Source organism: Mytilus galloprovincialis, chromosome 2 (assembly GCF_965363235.1).
Source record: "Mytilus galloprovincialis chromosome 2, xbMytGall1.hap1.1, whole genome shotgun sequence".
Classification (NCBI taxonomy): Eukaryota; Metazoa; Mollusca; class Bivalvia; order Mytilida; family Mytilidae; genus Mytilus; species Mytilus galloprovincialis.
In genome coordinates this window covers 92914830-92939981 of record NC_134839.1, presented here as the reverse complement: position 1 = coordinate 92939981, position 25152 = coordinate 92914830, and the positions used below count along the sequence as shown (strand labels likewise).

Genomic DNA, 25152 nt, shown 5'->3' with positions numbered 1-25152 from the left:
TATCAAGAAAAGAAAAAACAATTTATCAGTAAAAGTTCTGCTCTGGATACAGTCTTTTGATCACGAAAAGCTACAATTTCATAACATAACATTCCATGAAGGTTTGATTTATGAATGTCTGAACAAATTTAACCACAGTTGACAAGGCAGAGGACAACAGAATGTAGGATCAAATGTTTCGCTTCTGTGAATTTCATTACAGCAGATCCACGTTTCTAGACACAACAAAAATATTACGAAAGAGAGAATGAGTGCTACATTTCTTATTTCAGGAGAAGATAATCCTGCAAATTAGAAAAACACGGGTATTTTTCCCATCTTTAATGACAATATTTTGAATTTGAAAAAAACTAAGCATTGAGGTACCTACATGTAGCTTGCATTCCTGCAAAATTAAGCAGATACGATTTAAACAGTTTATATGTGACTTCCAATATTTAAAAGATCAATAAGCCTGTATGACACATCAAGCATCATTATGAAGTCACCACTCTTGTAAGAGTTTTCAAAAACATGTACAGTTTCAATTTATATCACATTTGAATTTGAAACTCTATATTTGCCATCAATAATTATAAACATAAACATATATTGACCTACCTTCCTTCTCGCATACTTATAGAACTTGGATCACAAATATGCAAATTTATTTCCAATTACATCAGCAGAAACTATCCAATGAAGCAAATATGTCTGTTGTAACATAACTGGGTATAATCCAAAGTGTAGTCCATAATACATTAATCAAATAACAATTCTGCCAACAATGTGAAATAAACGAAGAAATGTCACATCTGTTCTTATGACACAAAGTATAATCCTAGGAAATGATATCATCAAAACGAAGTTACCTTGATTCACCTGCACAGGTAATTAACCACTGTGTTACTTGTTATTTGTCCAGATAAGAAAAGGCAGTAAATTAGGTGCTGTACCTACAATAGTTAAATCTATAATCATTTAACCTGTAAAAATTGATTCAACAACCAATCCAGCATTTAAATAAACTAACAGTGTTAAATCTAAATAAACTAAAGTATAGTGCTCAATGATTCAACTAATGTAAAAAAAAGTCATCAGAATAACAACGGGTGTGGGGAAGTATGGAGAAGTTAAATATTTATTCAGTGAGAATCTCTCGAGGTGTTCAGATCTATAACTTTGTACAAATTCTAAAAAGCATCAATTAAAAATTTCAAAGTGCTCATACAAGTGTGATTTCTTTGTTAAGATAAAATATGATCTGTACCAATTTTTCTGCTTAATTTAATATGATTTTAGCATTAAAAAGAGCATATATTATGGCAAGCTGTTTTGCTATTTATTCTTACTTCAAGATATCTCATAAACTTTATAAGACATCTTGTATAGTTTATAAGATATCTTATATAGTTTATAAGATATCTTATATAGTTTATAAGATATCTTATATAGTTTATAAGATATCTCATATAGTTTATAAGATATCTCATATAGTTTATAAGATATCTCATATAATTTATCAGATATCTTATATAATTGTCTTTATAAGATATCTCATAAACTATATAAGATATCGTATATAGTTTATCAGATATCTTATATAATTGACCTTATAAGATATCTCATAAACTATATAAGATATCTTATAAACTATATGAGATATCTTATAAACTATACAAGATATCTTATAAACTATATAAGATATCTTATAAATTATATAAGATATCTTATATATAAATTGTTTATAAGATATCTCATATACTTTATAAGATATCTTATAAACTTTAGAAGATATCTTATAAAGTATATAAGATATCATATAAACTTTATGAGATATCTTATATAACATTAAAGATATCTTATATAACATTAAAGATATCTCATATAACATTAAAAGATATCTTATATAATATACGAGATATCTTATAAAAATGAAATTATATAAGATATCTTATATTATATAAGATATCTTATATATTATAGGAGATATCTTGAAATTCGAATAAATAGTAAAACGGCTTGCCATAATATATAATTATAAGATGTGGTACGGCTGCCAATAAGACAACTCTCAATTTGAAATCAAATAAAGTAGAACAAGAATGTGTCCAAAGTACACGGATGCCCCACTCCCACTATCATTTTCCATGTTCAATGGACTGTGAAATTGGATAAAAAATATAATTAGGCATTAAAATTAGAAAGATAATATCATAGGGAACATTTGTACTAAGTTTCAAGTTGATTGGACTTCAACTTCATCAAAAACTACCTTGACCAAAAACTTTAACCTGAAACATGCACTTTCATTTTCTATGTTCAGTGGACCGTGAAATTGGGGTCAAAAGTTTAATTTGGCTTTAAAATTAGAAAGATCATATCATAAGGAACATGTGTACTAAGTTTCAAGTTGATTGGACTTCAACTTCATCAAAAACTACCTTGACCAAAAACTTTAACCTGAAGCGGGACAGACGGACGAACGAACAGACGAACGAACGAACGAACAGACGGACGGACGAACGAACGAACGGACGCACAGACCAGAAAACATAATGCCCCTCTACTATCGTAGGTGGGGCATAAAAATGGTTTTTATGTACTTGAGTTTAAAATGAAAAAATCCTCCAATGATTTTACTGGAAATAACCCCATAATATCAAATTTGTCCGACCTTTTTTTGTAGAAACTGACCATGTGCGTAAAAAATTCACGTTACAAATGTTTACAAGATATTTTACTCAAACATTTATTTACCTTGTTTCTTTCTTTTCCTTTTTTAACCCATCTTTCTATTTAAACATTACAACTAATTCAGCCATTCAAGCATATCATTTTCATACCACTTTGAACAGTCATTGTTCATCAAAATGTTCAATACAAATTATGTAAATGCCAGTCAAATCCATTTGTGATGAATTGATCAGACAATACCATCACCAGATTTTATCACAAAGTAGTTTAGCTAATTACTTGGAGATCAGGGTACTGATATTACTGTGTTGTACTGTTACGGAACCTTAGCTTATCATAATAATGTTAAATATAGGTCCTCAACTGTCTACCTATATTAAAGTGTTCATAAACCTCAATAATATTGAGTGACTTTTCATTTATCTTGATTAATGATATTATATCTATAAGAATTATTACAATCGATTAATATCAAGACAGCTGTTCTATGCACAGATTAATAACTATACAGGCATATTTAATGAATGTTTATTTATGAAGAAAGTATAACACTGGTATTCTTTAGCAAAAGGGCTTTAACTGGCCTTGAAATTCTGGAATAAATAGATGTTTTTATATATACACTAGATTTAAGAACATGCAAGAACCCACTCAATAAGTAAGCCAGCGTTTGCCCGCAATAACAAGACCTTTCTTACTATATGAATACTTTTTCATAATTGCATGTTTCCTACTCAAGAGATTTGACAAAACCAAACGATTTTTGCCATTTTTTTTTTTAAAACATTAACAATTATCTTGATGAATATGCATTTAAACTGAAATACCTAACAGTAAGACTAAATGCTTACACCGACTAAATATCTTTTGTAATATTCAAATTTTCTCTTAAATTTAAAGACCCTCATAAATGTATCTCTTTGGCAAATGTTTGGGAAAGAGGTAAAGTACAGATATTTTACTGTGGTTATGCTTTTTTTGTATTGTTTATGTGCTGTTCAGCCAGTACACTCAAACAATGAATTTCTGAAAAACAAATGAAGTCCTGCAATGATAGCTTTGCTGTTTTTATGATATATGGCTTTACTCAGAATATTCATTTACATAAATCATTAAATATACTAAGTGAAATAAGAATTGCAGGTGCATACATGTATAAGTAGTTTTTTTTATATTCTAAGGACTTGTTTCTAACAGAGACATATAATACATTATATGTCTCTGTTTCTAAGGACGAAGAGAGATGAATAATAACAGAATATTGATTCAGTCATTCATTCCATATATCTATACAATCAGTTTCTGTTAAAAAAAAGAAAGAGATATTCCAACAAAAGCTTATAATCAAGAAAACATAAACTAAAGTAGTAAGAATCAAAAATATATTTACCTGGAATTACCTGTGACTTTTATCTTGTCGCCTTAACTGTTATGTCAACATTATTCCCTATAAAGAGACAGTTTAAAATACCCTTTATAATACAGATAACACTTCAAATATTTAGCATTGATCTTTAATTAAATAACATTTATGTGAAATTCAAATAGAACAAATTCTCATACATATTTTAAGCTTTAATTTGGCTTGGTCATTTTAATTGGATGTTTACAGATAGAAACCTATTTTCCCTAACAGAAGAAAAAAATTATTTGATGCAAATACAGATTCAAGAATGGTTATGATAATAAACAAACACAGAGAAAAAAGGAGAGAATGTGGCAATTAATCTCACTTAAGAATAAAATGAACAAACAGAGTAGCCATGTATGTGTCACATAACAAATATTTTTTTACTTCCATCTGTTGCAGTAATATAAAGTTGTTGAGTGTAAGGAATGACTGATAACAACTGGAGAAAGTTGGCAACACAAGGTTACAATAAATGGCTAGCAGGAACTTATTAAAATAGCACTTCAAGTTATCCTGGCATTTGGGGAGTTTGGGAAGCCTTACCTATAGGGACATGACATATAACAATTAAGTATCAGGTGACAGATAAATAGTTCAGCAGATTGATTATGAGTCTTTTTTCCTTGAGCCTGGTGAAGAAGATAAGCAAAAGATGTTCTATAGGTATGGCATTATATCATAGGGGTCTGATGTAGCAGAGACATTATTAACTTTTGGTGTTGGTTGTCAGTGTAGGAACGGTTTTTCTACCATTATTAAAAAGCTATGAGACGGGGGTACTGCCTTGGTTTTACTATCTATTGCTGGAATTTAATATTATTGTGAATCTGTCTTATATGAAATAATTTGTATGTTTAATAAACAGTTATTATTATATAATGGAGTACCTTTATAAATATGTGAGTTAGCTATAATGAACCAAGGCAGTACCCCCGTCTCATAGCTTCTCAGTAATGGTAGAAAAAAAACGTTGCTATATCAGCTTCGCTTATATGATCATTTTCCTTTGGTTGGTTGGCATATGTTGTGTGCTTTACTTCAGATGGTCAATAATTGGCTGAAGTGATGATCTATGCTTCAGATGGTCACTAATTGACCAAATTGGTGAACTTTGCTTCAGATGGTCACTAATTTGCAAAAGTGGTGTTTTGCTTCAAAAAGTTATAAATTGGTGTAGATGGTGAGCTTTAGATGGTAATGGTTGAATGTGTATATCTTTGTTTTTTTTTAGATACATGTATGATGTAGTAAAGGTTTAATGTGTATATTTGTTTTGTTCAAGATGGTAATGATTTAATTTGTATATTTTTTTGTTTTGATTAAGATAAAATTGGTTTATTGTATGTGCTCAGTGTAGATTTCAAATTTTCATTATGGACATTATGATTCTATTATGTGGTGGAAGGTGTTTTGCATGGAATAGGGGTTTGATGTTTATGGTGGGTATTGCTTAAGATGGTTGTGGTTTGTTGTATGCAGTGAATATTGCTTTGAATGGTTGTGGTTTGGTGTATGTGATGGTATTGCTTTAGATGACAGTGGATGGGTGTATGTGGTTACTATTGCTTTTTAATGGTAGTGGTTTGGTGTATGTGGTTGTTATTGCTTTGAATGGTAGTGGTTTGGTGTATGTGATGGTATTGCTTTAGATGACAGTGGATGGGTGTATGTGGTTACTATTGCTTTTTAATGGTAGTGATTTGGTGTATGTGGTTGTTATTGCTTATGATGGTAGTGGTTTGGTGTATGTGATGGTATTGCTTTAGATGACAGTGGATGGGTGTATGTGGTTACTATTGCTTTTTAATGGTAGTGCCCCGTAGTGGTTTGGTGTATTTGGTTGGAATTACTTATGATGGTTGTGGTTTGGTGTACAAATGTATATGGTGAATATTGCTTTGACTGTCAGTGGTTTGTTGTAAGTGGTTGGTATTGCTTATGGTGCTTTTCATTAGGTGGAGGTGGTTGTTATTGCTTATGATGGTTGCAGTTTGGTGTACATACATGTATGTGGTGAATATTGCTTTGGATGGCAGAGTTTTGGTGTATGTGGTGGGTATTGCTTTGAATAGCAGAGTTTTAGTGTATGTGGTGGGTATTGCTTTGGATGGCAGAGTTTTGGTGTATGTGGTGGGTATTGTTTTGGATGGCACAGTTTTGGTGTATGTGGGGGGTATGCCTATGATGGCTGATTTTTCATGTTTTTGGTGTATATGGTGGCAGAGTTTTGCTGTATGTCATAATGTGGTAGGTATTGCTTTTGATGGCAGAGTTTTGATGCATATCGTGGCTATTGCTTTGGATGGCTGATTTTTGGTGTATGTGGTGACAGAGTTTTGCTTAATGTGGTAGGTATTGCTTTCGATGGTACTGGTTTTGTGTATGTTGTGGGTATTGCTTTGGACGGTAGTGGTTTGAAGTATGGTGGTACTAATTGCTTGTGGAGAGTGATTTGGTGTTTGGTGAGTTATTGCTTTGGATGGCAGTGGTTTGGTGTATGTGGTGGATCCAGTTTATGAGGAGAGGATCCTGGTTTGTATCAGTCCAAATTGGTTAATTAACGTCGAACATCAAAGTAAAAACATTGAAAATTTAAGCCAAAGAGTTAAATTTTCCTGATCAAAAGATCAGACACTGATAAATTTATACTTGGTAAAATTGTGATCATTTATCTGAATAAAATCAATTTTTGCGGTTCCTTTTTCTTTATGTGTACATATAAGCTGTACTTTTAAATGTAATTTGTCAATTTGTAAATGCTAACACTTTTCTTTTACTAATCTTTTCAACATATATTTAAATATTTACTTATAACGTCTTTGTTAAAGATTTTCCCCACTCAAATGTTTATCATAATAAATAAGGTATAATCAATCTTTAACTTCATTAATTCTTGACAAATTTTAATTGATCATAAACAAATATGGAAAGTTTCCAAACAAATAACACCAAAATATTGGCAATCATATCACTTTGCTGTACATTTACTTTTCCTAAAAAGAAAGAGAAACATCCACTTTTTTGTACTGTATATAGAATATAGTGCAAAGGTATATTGTATTAAAAATGTGACAAGAAATTTATATAGTCTTTCAAATTTTAAGACAATTCCGGAGAATTTTTATTTGTTTATTCATTCATACCATTGTTAAAACAAGGACTTTCGGAAGTAAAGAAAAGTCTCTGGTTAAATCAGGATCATATATACGTGTATTAAACTGCTCCCAGGTTAAATCAAGTGTTTTATTAAATAGTCTTAATAATATATTTTCAAAAGTTTTGCAAAGTTAAAATATTTTTTAAACAATTTCAAACTAAAATGTATGCATTCTAATTTTTTTTAGTCATTTGTTGCAAGGGGGTTGCTCTTGATGGTATTCATGTTTTTTATTGATAGATAAATTGGCTATTGAACACTTCGGTGCATTACGTTTGCGCGCATCACCATTACATTTGCGCGCAAAAATCATTACGTTTGCGCGCAGCTTTTGCTTACATTTGCGCGCATTTTTTTGACAGGTAAACTCAGGTAAAATACAGGTCATAATACTTATTTATTTATCAATTTGTTCAATTATTTACAATAATCAGTACCTCTTCCGTTAGTCTAAGTCTCTTCTTAGGCAGGGAAAAAAGGTGATAAAGCCGCATATTTTCTTCGATTTTCAGATACAATTCAAAAAGTCAAAGGTGTAGACAAAAGTTTAAAAAATCTGTGACATAGCCCATTTATCATAACTTGAACTTAAGATATAACGGGGTTTTAAATTGATTTTAGAATTCAATATGAACAATATATAATTTGAATTTTGAACTATTTTCAAAATTAATAATTGATAGTCATATCTAGCTATTATGAAAATACCAATAAAGTAAAGTCATTTATAATTTAATATATATGAATAATTATTTTTACCTGAGATTACCTGTAAAATGAATGCGCGCAAATGTAATCAAAAGCTGTGCGCAAACGTAAAATATTTTAATCCCCAAATGCGCGCAAACGTAGTGCGCCCGAACACTTTCTGATACATGTATATACGTTATAATTGATGAATGTGTTTCATCATTTTTTATTTCTCAGTTATGAATGTAATAATCATGATAATACTGACATTAAAAAACATACTTACTAAATACTCCTGTATTAAATTCCAGTTAACAAAATTAATAAATATTCCTAATAGCAGACCAGATTTGTTTTATGGTAAGAGATTCACACATATGGCTTCAATATTGTTTGATTTATGGCTTCATCAGTGACCTGAGTCAAATATTATCACTGACCCTAACAGGTGAAGTGATTATCTAAACATCTTATCTCAATAGCTCCAGGGTAAATATTATTTCACACAATCTTATGTGCATAACTTTACATGTTTATATACACAATGACCATTATAAACAAAGGCTAGTTGATTGCATTGATTAGATTTCATGCATGGTCAAATATCCATCACATGAATAATTAACTTTAAATTGATGTGCAAGTCTACTGAGATGATACTGATGCAGGATATTGGGTTGGACCAACGTAAAAAAAAAAACCAAATTAAGTTAGTTCCCCAGATTTTGTTGAAACTTAAACTGTTATCTTTGTTTTTATTCATTATACATGGATGATGGTTTTGATGATTGATTGTTTGTTGGTTGCCTAATGTACAGTGGCAAATATTTCATGCATGTTCAGATACATGGTATTGATACCAATGGGTACCCTTCAAATAAATTTGAAGAGGGTCAATCCAGAAATTAAAGATAACTCCAAGTAACACAAATAGTTATACATAACAAGTCTCTCCCTAGAAAATTGTTTCCCTCCTGATTTTTCTGATAATCTTCTCTCAAATGATCTAACATTATGCCATTCTTCAGAAATCAATGATTAACAACCAAAATGACAGTTAGAAAGGACAAACCTTTCACAAATTCCTTATGTATAAAAATGGTATTTTATTACTTTATTAAATTGAAAAACCTGTTTTTTTTTAATCATATCAGTCAAACTTGGTACACTTGACCTACCAGACTGACAATATAAAGTAAACATAAGATTAACACTCTCTCCCTAAAGGCTAACAATAGATAACAGTGATATAAACACATGATAAAGTCTACAACTCTAATGGAATTCAGGTCTAAAATGAGTGAACCATGTATGTTTGGTAAATATTTCTGACAACTTCAATTTAAACATCATACATTATGTAACATACTACTATAAAGAAAATTGACCCTGCATTTCTTTTTGTGATTCTCAATTTCAGATTCACTATATATTAACACAATGATTAAAGATGACTAATAATTCATTAGTTTTCCACATTACAAATCATTTGATAATATACAAAGCAACATTTAAAAGTTTTACATGTAATATATATAATAATACAACATAATTCCTAGGAATTGTTTTTTACTTTTTTATAATTTCTAGTGAATTCGCATATTACTTTCAATATTATTTTGTGGATTTAATAGTTAAGAAACTGAAAAATGATTTTTATGTGATTTTATATATAATATATGCATTTCTTTATCAAATGTTTTACTTGGAATTAATGTAACCATGCCTCACCCTCATTTGTGGTCATGAATATGAAACACCCTACCCCCATTATTTCATAGGCTTCTTTTTTTACCTTCAAATGTTGACTTTTTGTAAGCTAATTCTGGTTAAGTTTAGATTTATATCAGAGTGGAGCTGTACCATGCCAATTTTTGTGGTAAGAAATAATATAAACAAATTCAAAGAGAAGTAACTCAATATAATGTGTGCTTCCCCTCCTTGTCCCGCCTTTGTAAGCCAGAAGATTATTAAACTGATCAAACAAAAACAGCTGGTCAAGAGCAATAATCACCCACTTAACCTATAATCATTTCCTGCTCAATGTAAAGTAGCAGAAAATAACATGTTTAACTGGATAAGTGTGCCTTAACCAATAGAAAAATTGATTGAAATACATCATGTTCCTATCGACAAATTACAACATAATTAATTATTGTATAAAATTTATAGTCAGTGAAAAAAGGTTGAAAATTAAATATATATCTGCATGTTGGGCAAATAGGTTCATATCTTGAATTGTCTTGAGAGAACATTGTCTAAAAAATTATATTCTGACAATAAAAGAAATTGAGCTTTCAAGGAAATCCCAAACATTCATAAAATATTGATTTCAAAAGAAAGTGTTAGTGTTGGTGAAATCAGCAGATAAAAATAGTGTATTTTATATTAAGGACTGTATGATTAAAGATATAAACATACATAATAAACTAACACCTTGACTATATCAATAGAATAGATAGTGTCCATTAATATCAGATTACCAGATATTGATCATTAATGGTCAGTGATATGGGATTTATGAGTCACTGGACATGGCTCAATGTTTGACTCACTACTTAACAACAGAAAAACTTAAGCGAAATTGACCACAGTAATTTCACACATAGACTTGCTACATGTCCCTTCCTAATTATGTTTTTTCCTCTTTTTTCAATTTTGCCCCTTTAATAATTTTACTGCTATAACTAGGAGATTACAATTATACAGACATCTGCAGGAGAACCTTTCTCCAAGGGCAATCAGTAGGCTGGCACTTATCAGTAAACATATAAATTAGTAAGAAAGAAATAATAGAAAGGGTAGCAAGTCTATTTCACACAGTTCTCGACTTGAGACCATTGCCAACAAATTGTCCCTAATATGAAAGATTAAAATTAACAGTGGTATTAAACACATAATGGTTAAAGTTTGGATGAGGTTTTCTTGTGTCTTGTGTGAAAGGGAGGGGAATAGAATTTCAGGAAAGCAACTTCTAATGAAAATATCACCTCACAATTTATCTTAAGATTTTAAAAATACCTTCTTTGAAATATTGTTAAATTCATTACACTACACAGATTAGAATTTTATTCCACAAAGTTTTGTAAGTAAAAGCAAAGTATAGAAAATATCCCAACACTTGCAATTTTGTTACAAGCTAAATGATCCATGATGCTATGGAGGATGTTTTTCATCCCCCCTACCCTTCTCCCACAAAAAATGGTTGCTTTGAATTTTTTAAATATTTTTTTCAAGAATTTTTATACGAAATGCTTAGTACAATATAGTCCGAGATTACTCTGACGTCCAACGGCTGTCTTGCCAGACAAAACAGCCGTTGGACGTCAGAGTAATCTGGGACTAAGTACAATACCAAGTCAAATCCTAGACAAGTATTATATTTGCACTCTGAAATACATCAGTGCTCTTATATTTATATAAAAAAAAATCATGAAAAGACATGATTCACCCCTATTTAATTCTCACAAAGTTTTAAAGCCCCTTTAGTCACCATAGGGGGATCCAGGGGGTGGGGCACTGGGGGCCAGCCACGCCCCTTTTGTTGGAAACATTTGGTTGATTATATAGGGGATCACTGAAGCATGACTGGAGCAGTCCCCTAGGTCAGTCAGCGCCCCCCCCCCCCCCCTTTTAGGAAAAGTTCTTGAGCCGCCACTGATCACCCAGCGGATTTAAGGATTTTTTTTGGAGGCCAGGGCTACTCTTTTCTTGGAAAAATTTGGTTGTTTATTTAGGAATCACTGAAGCATGACTGGAGAGGACCCCCCAAAGGCCAAGGCAGTCAGTGCCCTCCCACCCCCCCCCCCCCCCCCCCCCCCCCCCCCCCTTATAATTTCATTAGTATCATGCCTATCATGACATATTACCCGTTCTTTGGGGCAAAATCTAAAATTCATAGTTTTCAACTCTTCCCCTAGATATATAGCATTTACTGGGGCGGACATGACCCTCATCTTGAGACCATATGGATAGTCAAACTCTCAGGTCAAACTAGCAACAGATAAACTTCCTTCACTTTTATGCTCCACATTTTTTTTCATGACGTCACAAATCAGTTGAAGCTAAGAAAACTGGGGCCCTGTTTGAACAATGCATGCATACAACTTTATAAAGAGAAATTTTTAAATCATCGTTTATTTAAAACACTTTGAACAAACAAATTTATGAATTTGATTTATTTTCTATAAATTGGTTAATATATGCTTTCAGGATCATTTTCAAATGTTCGCTTTCTAAAAAGATTTCCTCTCTCAGCTCATTGTTGATTATCTTTAATTTAAAAACACCTTACTTTAATACCCTAACAAAAAGTTAGTAAGTTAGTTGTCTAACATAAAGTAACTGTTTTTGTCCTGGTTGAACTATACACCCTTATCACTATTTAGTCCAATCCGCGGGAAAAATTACTTACAAACATATTTTAAGTGAAGAGTGAGTAGTTAGCTGTGTAAAAAGAGATAACTCAAAGATCTTAAAAGTAAAAAAAAATTGCCAAAAATTTGACAACGTCATAGATATAAACGAAAAAACGACGAAAAGACAAATAAATTATCCACAGATCACGTTCGAGACGTTTTGCTCACGCAACCAGGTTTCGGTCATTTGATTCAGCGTATTATTTTTTTATTGCTTTAATCTAGATCAATTTCTAACTGCTCTTTATTAAACTGAAATAATATTTGGTTAAGGCATTATTCCGTTTTCATAGCTTGCATAATGTTGATAAAAGAGACTCCTAAAAAAATCCCAAGGGTGAACAGATGTGCTCCGGAAAGGTAAGCAGTAGGTTCCATCTCAACATGTGGCTACCGTATCTATGAGTGTCTGTGGATACTATTTTAGCACTGGTATGGATAGACAACATGACACTGAAGAACGTAAATAAACAAAGCTAGCATACTAGATTGTCACAGAGTCTCACTTAAAACAGCACAGAATCGTTCCACTTCCACGACTGGTCCATTTGGCAAATCAAAGAATTCATTCTTTGTTGAAATAAAAAAAAAAGTTAAATTTTGAACACTTTGGACCTTCGTGTGATCCAGGAACACTGTTCCAGTGTGCACCAATTTGATAAGGGAACCAAAATAAACAATTAAAACACATGGAACCTTGTGTTATAATTTCATAGAGATACATAAACTTATTCTATATTAGTTATTGTCGGGAAACCAGAAATTCCTTGTTTCCCCTCATTTTGACCCCAATTCCTTAACTGTTTAGGCCACAAGAAACTAAAATTAAAAAGCATACAAGACTAACAAAGGCCAGAGGCTCCTGACTTGGTACAGGCGCAAAAATGCGGCGGGCCCCGGTTAAACATGTTTTATGAGATCTCAACCCTCCCCTATACCTCTAGCCAATATAGAAACGAAACTCACAACAATACGCACGATAAAATTCAGTTCAAGAGAAGTCCGAGTCCGGTGTCAGAATATGAAACAAAAGAAAATGAAAAAAATGACAATAATACATAAATAACAACAGACTACTAGCAGTAACTGATATACCAGCTCCAGACCTCAATTAAACTGATTGAAAGATTATGTCTTCATCATAGGAATATCAGGCACAATCCCTCCGGTTAGGGGTTTAGTATTATACCACCATAGAATATATGAGAAGAACATAACCCGTGTCATGCTAACAACTGGTTTTAAAATAAATGTGTTTAATTCCGATGCAAAGACCCTATAGTTATCAAAGGTACAAGGATTATAATTCAGTACGCCAGACGCGCGTTTCGTCTACATAGGACTCATCAGTGACGCTCAGATCGAAAAAGTTATAAAGCCAAACAAGTACAAAGCTGAAGATCATTGAGGACCCAAAATTCCAAAAAGTTGTGCCAAATACGGCTAAGGTAATATATTCTTGGGATAAAAAGAAATCCAAAAGTATTTCGAAAAATTCTAAAATATTCTGGTAAAGTTCCATTAATGTGTTCAAGTTTTGTAATAGGAAATTTATAAAAATGACCATAAAATTGATGTTCATGTCAACACCGAAGTGCTGACTACTGGGCTGGTGAGTGAATCAATATGAAAGCCAAAATATGCAATCTGTAATGACTTGACAACACTATCGTAACTATATCCCTTCTTAATTTGTCTGTTTTTAAAAAAGTTTGTTTTTGTTTTGAAATGTTCCAAATTGGTAAATCACCTGGGGATTATAAAACCTATTCCGAAAAGCTCAACATACTCATCAACATCAGATCCGAATGATTCCTTGTCGTTTCGTGGTATAACTTTGGCACCAGTTTCCTACAAACTGTACTGTTGCCTGAGTATTGAACTCACGACTATATAGTACAGTGTCTATACTATTAAAGAAACTAGGAAAAATCGTAAACAATCAACATATGTAGCATTCATTGGCTGCAAAAAAGCTTAGGATTGGATAAATAGTTTAAGGTAGAAAGTATAAATGACAAGTATGTCAAATGATAACCAGGTGCTCCGCAGGGCGCAGCTTTATACGACCGCAGAAGTTGAACCCTGAACATTGGGGCAAGTATGGACACAATATTCAAGCTTGATACAGCTCTAAATTTGGATTTTGATTAAATAGTTGACAAAACATAGGTTTCTGACACAGAATGAATGTGGTCTAAGAACTTAAAAACTTTAAATTTTAAATAGGACATTACCTATTTTGGTCCAATATCCAAAATCTAAATACATGGTGAGATTCAGCACATCAAAGAACTCCAAGAACTCAATTTTTGAAGAAATCTAATAAAGCTGATCAATTTGATAACTGGGCCCAAATATAGAACAAAATCTAAATACATATGGTTATATTCAATTTTTGTTGAAATCAATCAAAGTTTAATTTTTTACCTCGAGTTTGACTAACTTGAAAACTGTGATCATAATAAAAAATCATGAAAAATGTCAAGATTCAGCATATCAAAGAACCCCAAGAATTCATTTTTTGTTAAAATCAAACTAAATTTAATTTTGGACCCTTTGAACCTTAATGTAGACCAATTTTAAAACGGGACCAAATATTAAGATTCTAAATAAACGGTTAGATTCGGCATATCAAGGAACTCCTATAATTCAATTTTTGATGAAATCAAACAAAGTTTAATTCGGCCCTTTTGGCCCTTAATTCCTTAACTGTTCGGACCACAACTTCCAAAATCAATCCCAACCTTCCTTTAGTGGTTTTGAACCTTCTGTTAAAAATTTATAGAGATCCATTAACTAAAACTAGTTTATATTGTCCCGAAATAAATGCGTTTTCGGACGACGACGACGACATCATGCCATTACACGACGCAAAAATAAAATTTGCGGTCGTATAAAAATAAACGACGCACATATAGAATGTTCAAAAATGTATATGATGTAGAAAATTATTTGATTTCTAATATACCAGATAGATACTGGAGTGTTTTAACTTTTAGCCAAGTTGAGATGTGTTGTAGCACCCATTAGAATTGAAACTGTTCGTTTTGCAAATATCGATATTGAAAATAGATTTATGTTATACTGTACTGATGACGTTGAAGATTTTTTAAACTGTCCTGTATATTCAGATACAGTTACTTTTAACCATGTTAGTATTGTTAATGATTTTTTTTTTACTAATATCTGATAATGAAAAATTTGTATTTCTTTCACAAATTAAAATATGATATTTTATAATGCCTAGATCTGGTATGAAATTTTAATAAAGCGAAAATGTATTTTATAGTAATGACAGTTGACTTGTATTCAATTTAATTTTGTATTATAATTCAAGAAAAAATGTTTTATAGCCTTTCATAATTCTTTATAGAAAAGATATTTTACTTTATTACAATCACCTGAGCAGAGGAGGAATTTCACTCGAGTGCGTATTTCTTCTCACAGACTGAGAATCGAACAAGGTCGCTATCAGGGTACTCCCCGAAGAGACAGAATATGTCTCAGGTGCACCTCAAATCAAGTTGATGATGAAAAACATTTTTTCTATTTTCGTGTACATCATCTCAAGATAAGAGAAATTGTTTAAATCCCACTATTAACTCGTTATGCCCAAACTGTACGCATTTGATTCCAAAAAGCCAAAAAAACGTGAGATGGCTTCTTAATGTAGAGAATCTTGATATCTGATGTCTGTGAGTTAGTTAATCATAAGACAAAATATAACTTGAAAGATAAATATTTAAATCAGGCTTTCTGCACAAGACAAGAGATAGGCATGGTAGGGTACAGGACCACATCGTATAAGTTCTATTACCTTTCTGTTTGTGATATATTTTTTTTATTAAACTGGTAATATTTATTTTTTTCGTAATATGTCACACTTTGGCATGTCAATTAGCTTGGTGTCTCTTGCAGTTGTGTCACTTTAAATAGTACTGACTCCTCTGCACCAGGCACGAGGATGATATACCAGTTATGTGCAACTTCTTACAATATCTTACCATATCATTAATGTCCCGATACACATTTTAATATGCACCCACCATGTCATATAGCACCGTCCCTTGCCATTATACGGCTGCAAACTCTTTGTCTGATAAAACTGAATATAACAGTTAATTTTTGAAATGTGTATTCATAAAATAATGGAGGTCACGGAACTTGTTTGCCTGAAACAAAACAAAATATGTAATGTTCCCCTACACATTCCTTTTGAAAGTAAGGTTTTTGAGTCATCTCCCCTTCTAGGGCAACATTGATAACATTGAATCATACTATAAATGTTTATTATCTTTAAAACAGTCACATTAGGGACGACATCAAAAGATCAATGTAAGATAAAAAAAACTTAATTCAAATAGTTTGGGGGTGGGGGTGGGTGGTGTGAACTGCTGCAAGATTTTGTTATCCGACATTGATTTTTACATATATCCATATGGGTCAATCAATTTTTCCCAAATTAAGTTAATAGGGGGGTAGGGGGGTCAGTGAAAAAACTATTTGAATTAAGTTTTTTATCCTTCATTGAACTTTTGATGTCGTCCCTTAATAACACAGGCACTTCCATATATATACCTTAATATAAACATTGTATAAAATGAAGGTCACTGGGGCAAAGCTGATGACCGTAACTGCATTCACGGACATCCCAAGATGTCGGATGAAAAATTAGGTCAGTATCTGTATTGTCTGTTAAAGTGTTTCTATATCATTTATTTACAAATCATACATTTCAACGATGTAAATTTATAAAAGATTAACACGGAAATCACCAATTACTACCGACAAATATGCATAAAACAGGAATTTCGATTTGAAAAAATCGCTCAGAAGACCGTAAATCACAATCGAGATGACCGTAACAGAATCAGCGATTCATAACAAGGGTGACCGTAATTGGTTTTAAGATGACCGTAATTTGTAAATGATGACCGTAACTTTTAAAAGTTGATCGTCATTTCTAAGAAATATCCGTATTTATATAACTACCTTTTTGTATCCAATGAAGTTAATCGTGTTGGTATAAACGTATTAATATGAGAGTATTATCCTATAAGAAGAAGAAGCAACTAAGACGTGCTTCAAATTCGTAGTTCACCATATGTATCTTTTTTACAGTAGAGGGTTGAATTTTTAAAATGAATTTGCAACAAAGCATGCACATGAACAAGTAGGGAAACCATGCAACAAAAGCGCGGTAAAATGACACTTTACCAGTATGATGGGAAAAAAATGCGGTGCACAGACTCCAACTACAAGACAGAGGATTTTTTTTTTTATTTCTGGGATTCAGACTTTTAATGACGTATAATAAATACACATTTTTAAAAATGCCAATGCATGTACACCCATTGATATTATATCGTCTTCCATTTTGTCGTGCAAATAAAATAACTATTGTCTAATCGGATGTCAGGTGGAATTTTCGAAAATTCTTAAACATTTAAAAAAAATCTGATTAAATATTTCGTGGAAGGGCAGACTAAAAATTTTCAGTGGTTGAAGATTATAAACCCTAGTTATCACACACACGAACATATTTATTTTCGAAGATATGCATTTTCATCATCCAAATTAAAAGACTGTCGTCAAGTACTTTTAGAAGAAAAAAAAAAATAGCTATTCGAATACACCTACTCTGTTTTTGTGATTCATAGGGCCGAGTTCACTTGAAACTCTACAATCGACTTCAGAGTTCAGTAATAGATTTTTACGTGAACGCACAAGAGTTGCAGTCGGAAACCAGGTTGAAATAGAACAAAAGAATCGAAGCTCTTTGTAGAGAAGGCGATAAATGTTTACTGTACTGTTTACTATAGTGACAAAATTTAAAAAAGTAAATAGAAACAAACAAAATTGCAATTTTCTTCTCAATTACGAGGTGTTTTATTTTAAAAACACCATTTGCATAAGTTTTCAATTTATCTAGTACATAGTTAAGCAGAACAATTAGATATCAAGTCGACGACATGGGTATCTTTCAAGTTGGATAAAGAAAATGCATAACCTCCGATTTTTATGAAAAAATTACCACGGACGGAAAACATATCAATCTATTAGTTCAGTAATTTTCGTGTCTGCCCTTCCATTATGTGACTGAAGAAAAAAATCCAAAACATGGGTAACAATTGTATCGAAAAGAGAAAATCGAGTGCACCTTTTTATGTTAGGGCGCGTTTGAGTTGAGTATTTTGTCTTGATATCGTACAAAATAAGAATATTTCATACATCGTCTCGCTTCAGATTCTATCATTTTTACATATTAAAGCTATAGGTTGACTTTATAACACAAAAAAATCACAGTACTAAAAGATGAAATATATGGGTCAAGTGAAATACCTATCTAATGAGTCACAAAAACAGAGAAGGTGTGTTCGAATAGCTATTTTTTACTGAAAGTACTTGACGACAGTCTTTCAAGTTGGATGATGAAAATGCATATCTTCGAAAAATTCTAATTTTTTGTGTGTGATTACTAGGGTTTATAGTCTTCATAAGCTAAAAAAATCTAGTCTGCCCTTCCACGAAATATTTAATTAGAATTTTTTTTAAATGTTTATGAATTTTCGAAAATTCTACCTGACAACCGATCAGACAATAGTTTTAAGTTGAATCAATGAAGACAAGATTATTAACTGATGCTCATTAGCTAGTTGATACATTTGTCTTTTAAAATACAACTGACTTATAAGGATCGTAATGGTGCAATGTGGATAAATTTATCGGTTTCCAAGAGCAATATTGGTAGCGCGTCATCCCTACAATGGCTTCCATTTCTACGATTGTGAAAATGAAATGGCGTAATGGGGAGATAATTTTGACGAAGTAGACTCCTGACTGGTTGATATTCGGAACAACTCATTAAGTAACTCTAGGGTAAGGCCCTGACCAAGCATAAAAAATAAAATATTCTCATTGGTTTGACGTCATTCAAGAGTTTCTCGATTTTTACCCTGGCTCGGTGAGGGTTGGAACAAGGGTACGAGGGGTTAACTCGAGTGGTTCAAGTTAAATCGTTTTGTTGAAACTCGATTTAGTAAAGTTAACTCGAGAGTTTCAAGTGAACTCGGCCTAGATAGGTAGTCCACTTGACCCATATATTTCATCTTTTCGTACTGTAATTTTTTACGTTATAAAGTCAAACTGTACAGTAGCTTTCATATATAAAAATTATAGAATCTGAAGCGAGATGCTATATTAAATACTCTTGCTTTGTACGTCACAGTTTAAAGACAACATATACACATCAAACACGCCCTAACATAAAAAGGTGCACTCGATTTTCTCTTTTCGATACAATTGTTACGTATTTTTGGGAATTTTTTCTTGATTCACATAATGGAAGGGCAGACACGCAAATTTCTGAACTAATAGATTGATGTGTTATGCATTTTCTACATCCAACTTATAGTACCAAAGTCATCGACTTGATATCTTATTGTTCTGCATGACTATGTAATAGATAAATTGAAAACTTATGCAAATGGTGTTTTTAAAATTAAACATTTGTAATTGAGAAGAAAATTGTCGTTTTATTTGTTTCTAATAACTTTTAAAATTTTGATACTATAGTAAACATTACAGTAAACATTTATCGCCTTCTCTAACAAAGAGCTACGATTCTTTTGTTCTATTTCAACTGGGTTTCCGCCTGCATATAATATCAAGACAAATTAAGATTTTATTAATCTGCTTCCTCTGGAACCATACACATGGGCTCGATTACCGAATATTCATATGCATTAGTAATGTTTTTATGCTCCATTTATGAACATGTTATATTAAAATTTTGTCTTTGGCAATTCATTGCCAAAGACAAAATTTTAATATAACAAACATTATGTTTTTTCTGGTCTGTGCGTGCGTTCGTCCGTTCGTCTGTTCGTTTGTCCGTTTGTCCAGCTTCAGGTTTAATTAACTTGAAACTTAGTACACATTTTTCCTATGGTATGATCTTTTTAATTCTAATGCCAAATTACAGTTTTATCCCATTTTCACGGTCCACTAAACATAGAAAATGATAGTGTAGATGAGGCATCCGTGTACTAGGGACACATTCATGTTTCTTCAAATTTTCGTCGTATCGCTGTCAATTTGTATTAAAATTTTAATGTCGTTATCAATAAATGTTTCATTGTTTACGAGAAATATGGCATGCAATTTACTATCATTATCATAAACCCAAAATACAGCCAGTAGTTTAAAAAAAGAAATTTATGAAACATATTAATATCCCCTTACCGAGCCCCTATTGAGATCGACAAACTCAACAAAAAGCTTTGAATACAAGTACGGATATTTCTTAAAATTGACGGTCGTCCATTATAAATTACAGTCAGCCTTTACAAATTACGGTCATCCTTTACAAGTTACGGTCATCTTTTTACCAATCACGGTCATCCTTGTTATATGTTACGGTCATCTTGAAAATATTTTGATTATGATTTACGTCATCTTAACGCAGAGGCGGATTTAGAGGGGGGCCCAGGGGGCCCGGGCCCCCCCTTTTTGGGAAAAAAATTGGTTGCTTATATAGGGAATCACTGAAGCGTGACTGGAGCGGGCCCCCTCTTAGCGCAGTCAGTGGGCCCCCACTTATGAAAATTTCTAGATCCGCCAGTGTAACGATTTTTTTTCAAATCGAATTTCCCATTTCATGCACATTTCTCGGTAGTAACTTGTGATTTCCGAGTGATTCTTTTATAAATTTACGTCGTTTCAATGTATGATTTGTAAAGAAAATGACATAGAAACACTTTAACAGACAATACAGAAACTGACCTAATTTGTCATCCGACATCTTGGGATGACCGTGAATGCAGTTACGGTCATCAGCTTTGCCCCAGTGAAGGTGTTTAGGGGAAAAAATTCTAAGGCAAGTGCCTGTGATTAATAAGGCTTTTAAATATTTTACAATACGGAAAGGTAAGACCTCAATTATTCACGATCAATTGACAGCTTAATTGTCATTTTCAAGTTCTGTTTCTAATTGGAAACTATATCAAAGTTTACGACTACCCTTATGGAAATATAAGCCCTCTGGCACATAGTTGCGGCAGCAGTATGGCTATGCTGCGGCTTTGTTGCTGCAAACTGTTGCGGCTTCGATGCAGCGATAGCATATATCGTATGCAAATTAGTTTTCTGGCACCATAATTGCGGCTATATTCTGGCACCGTTGCGGCAATATTCTGGCATCATGTTGCGGCACTGATGCGGCTAAAGCGTAATTCGTATGCAAATTAGTTTTCTGGCATTATGATTGTGGCGCTGTCGCGGCGCTAATACGGCTATATTCTTGCATCATTTTAGTGACAAAACATGCGAATAGGCCGTGTTTTGTATAAAATGTATTTTGCCGGCAAAAACAAGTTGTCAATGCATATATATGACATGCATTCATGCATTATAAATTTGTAAGCACAGGCACATAAAAGAAATGTCAGCGGTATCTGCATAAAAAAAAAAATGAAAATTTTTAATGTGCCCTAAGTTTAGCAAATAATATTGTGTTATTTACCAAACTACAAGTATGCAATTAAACTGCTGCAAAAAAAAAACCAACACAAACTTCACCGATACATGTATAGTGAACTCAGATGAGGCCATGTTATTGAAATACACAATGCAAGATTGATCTTTTCTATACATGCAATTACTTGATATGAGTTTACTTACAAGTCTTCAAATCTTCCAAAAAAACCCAGCTAGAACACCAAATTCTTCAATACAATTATAATCACAAGCAACATGGTGGATTTCTAACACACTAGTACAGGGAATAGCTAAAAACGCTGGAAATGACATCATCAAATTTTCTGGCTATATTGTGGTGCTCATTAATTTTGAAAGGAATTAGTGTCGCAATGATGCCAGAACAATGCCGCTAGCAGCATCATCCGGCACTACTCCGACAACAATCCTCTGGCAACCTGATTAGGTTGCAGCTTTAAAGCCGCAACGCTGCGGCAATGCTGCAGCAACATATTAAATTTCATAAGGGTAAATAGACGATTTTCCTTTTAATAATTTTCTTTTTTTGGGTATTGGTGTTCCTTTAGGTCCATTCATAAATATTTTCCAACTCGTTCGCTATCAGGGGCGGGTCCAGGTAAGGGCGTAATGGGCGTTCGCCCCCCCTTTAAAAAAAAAAAAAAAAAAAAAAATTACGTTATAATCTGCTAGTATTGTATTGAATGATGGCAATTTATCATATTCATTAATTAAACACATACTCTGATTTCTTTTTATACGGATTCCCCAATTTGATGGGTCATCATCAACCGTAAAATTTCGTTTCTCGGAGTCCGGCGTGTTCGACTCTGCGATTAGTATCCATTGTTGTTGATGTGATAAAGAATTCGCAAAGATGTCGATGTCAAAAACAAAACGTCAAAAGACCTTAAAATCGTTCATAAAATCCTGGCCTAGGTATTGAAATGTTAAGGTTCATCATAAGGAATTGAAAAATATGGCCGTGTTTACACCTCCAAAATTACTATGAGTACAGACAAACTGGTACATCCAGGAAAGTTTTAAGGCATGGCAGGAACTAGATATATAAAAGTTATATGAAGTCTACGTTTCAGAAAATTATAAACTTACCTGGATTTTGATGTTCATTTTTTTCCAGTCTGCAGAAGATAGCAAAATAAACAAACACCCGAGTTTCATTTGATACGGTCCACTCAGTTACACAGTTTAAACCTGTTAAATCACCTATTGTTTACAGGTGTCTATTGTCCATCTATTGTCCATTTAAATCAATACTACTCACAACATTGATTATATGAGGGGAGCTTCTCAATCGTTTTCACTACTTAGTTAATTTTTGCACCTTCTGCAGGAACGGAAAAAAATGGATAGCAAAATCTAGAAAAGTTTATAATTTTCTGAAACATAAAATGCATTTAAAATTTATATATCTAGTTCCTGCCATCCCTTAAAACTGTTGCAGGTGTATAGGTTAGTCTGTACTCAGAGTAAAATTTGGGGTGTAAATACGGCCATTTTAGCCAAAAGGTTATAATGAACCTTAAGTTACTCCTTATACCCTTGAGTTTAGAATTTCTCGTTATTGGTCTACTGCTGTTAAGATCCATCCAATCATTTTAATATACCATAGACAATTAATGAAGAAAACTCGGCATAAAAAATGTCACACCCTGACACTTTAACTATAAAATATACATGCTCCAAGTCAGGAACCGTTACATTAGTGCAATTCTCTATTATTTTATGTTTTTAAGCCAAAAAAGGTCCAAAAAAATTTTCGCCTCGCAAATATTTTATTCTACGCCCCCCCCCCTTTCAAATATCCTGGACACGCCCCTGGCTATGAACGTGTCTGAAGTGACGTTTAACATTTGAATAACATTATCTATGATTAACTGGTAAACTATAAGGTCAGGGTTTAGTCACCACAAACTTGAAAGTTTGGCTGCAGTCAGAATGCAGAAATATTATTACAAACACGATATTATCACCTAATTTGTTGGTCATGGTGCTAAGTGAATTATGTAAAATCCAATAGACTTATCAATTCTTTTATATACCGGGTACTTACACTGTATACTCAAAAGAAAATCAATAAAAAAAATTGGTCCAAGATCTCAATATCATTGTTTTATACATGGCTAACAATAATTTTGGTTATAATAATTGAAAAAATAACATCAGGTCATGCTGTTCTCATACTAAACTAGTAGACTAGTTGCTTATGTAGTCCTATATAGACTTCGTAACTGCAATTGTTTGCACGTGTCCCAAGTCAGGAATTTGATGTTCAGCGGTTGTTGTCTGTTTATGTGGTTCATAAGTTTTTCACGATTTTTATATAGATTAGACCGTTGGTTTTCCCGTTTGAAGGGTTTTACACTAGTAATTTTGGGGCCCTTTATAACTTGCTGTTTGGTGTGAGCCTAGGTTCCATGTTGAAGACCGTACCTTTACCTATAATGGTTTACTTTTATAAATTGTGACTTGGATGGAGAGCTGTCTCATTGGCACTCATACCACATCTTCCTATATCTATTCGTAGGTTCATATCATTTGCATTCAACGGTTGTTTTTTCTCGGATATTGTTTGACTATCAATGTTGGTGGTTCAGCATTCATGATACTAGTAGTTGAAAAAAATATTCCGTTTAAAAAAAAACGTTGAATGCAAACGATATGAACCTACGAAGTCTTATATTATAAGACTAGTTGCTTATGAAGTCTTTGCACTTTTCCGTTGGATATGTATTGATTGGTAATTTATTCTCGGAAAACGGGGTTTATTTATTGGTTCAAGTTGGATTGTTTCAGTAACTGTGAATGCTCTTAGATCTGCACTTTGTGTTTTTTGAAATGTTCTTATTTTCATTTTTTTTGTGTGCTTATTGTCGATTTAATGAGGCAAATACCCTTTCACTCTGATCATTCAGTATAGTTTGCAGTTCTTATGTTGTTGTCCCAGGTTAGGGGTTCGTGTGTGGTTAATAAAAACGCAACATCTTTATGTGCATATGTTCCTTAGTTCAGTGGTTCGTTGGTTGCTGTCTGCCATATTTGGTTTTACCATTACAAATGTTTCCCATTTTGTCATGTCGGAATGTTTTATACCTGACTTTAAGGTATGTGGTTACTCACTGTTGAAGCCGTACGACGACCAATAGCTGTTTCATCATTGTCCTTCGGTCTCTGATTGATCGTTGTCTCCCTAGAAATCAATTCACATACGGTGGTAATCTCTTAATTTTTCATATTTGGAAGATTTGGACGAATTATTAAAGAAAATTTAGAATTGTAAA

The 25152-nt window shown here is 32.7% G+C and overlaps 1 protein-coding gene across 4 annotated transcripts in view; it reads right to left on the bottom strand.

The window, feature by feature from the left end:
* The window catches only part of LOC143064895 (uncharacterized), an 83497-nt gene extending 67121 nt beyond the window's left edge, over window positions 1–16376 (bottom strand). The window contains exons 1-3 of one of the 4 annotated variants that reach the window (XM_076238088.1): window positions 16360–16376; window positions 4067–4123; window positions 852–935 (exon numbers count right to left, since the gene is read on the bottom strand). Coding sequence is in view for 1 of the 4 variants with exons in the window: in XM_076238085.1 (XP_076094200.1) it covers window positions 601–614 (14 nt within the window). In the remaining 3 variants the exon portion in view is untranslated. The other 3 variants (XM_076238086.1, XM_076238087.1, XM_076238085.1) reach the window with 3 other exon arrangements.
* Window positions 16377–25152: the final 8776 nt, after the last annotated feature.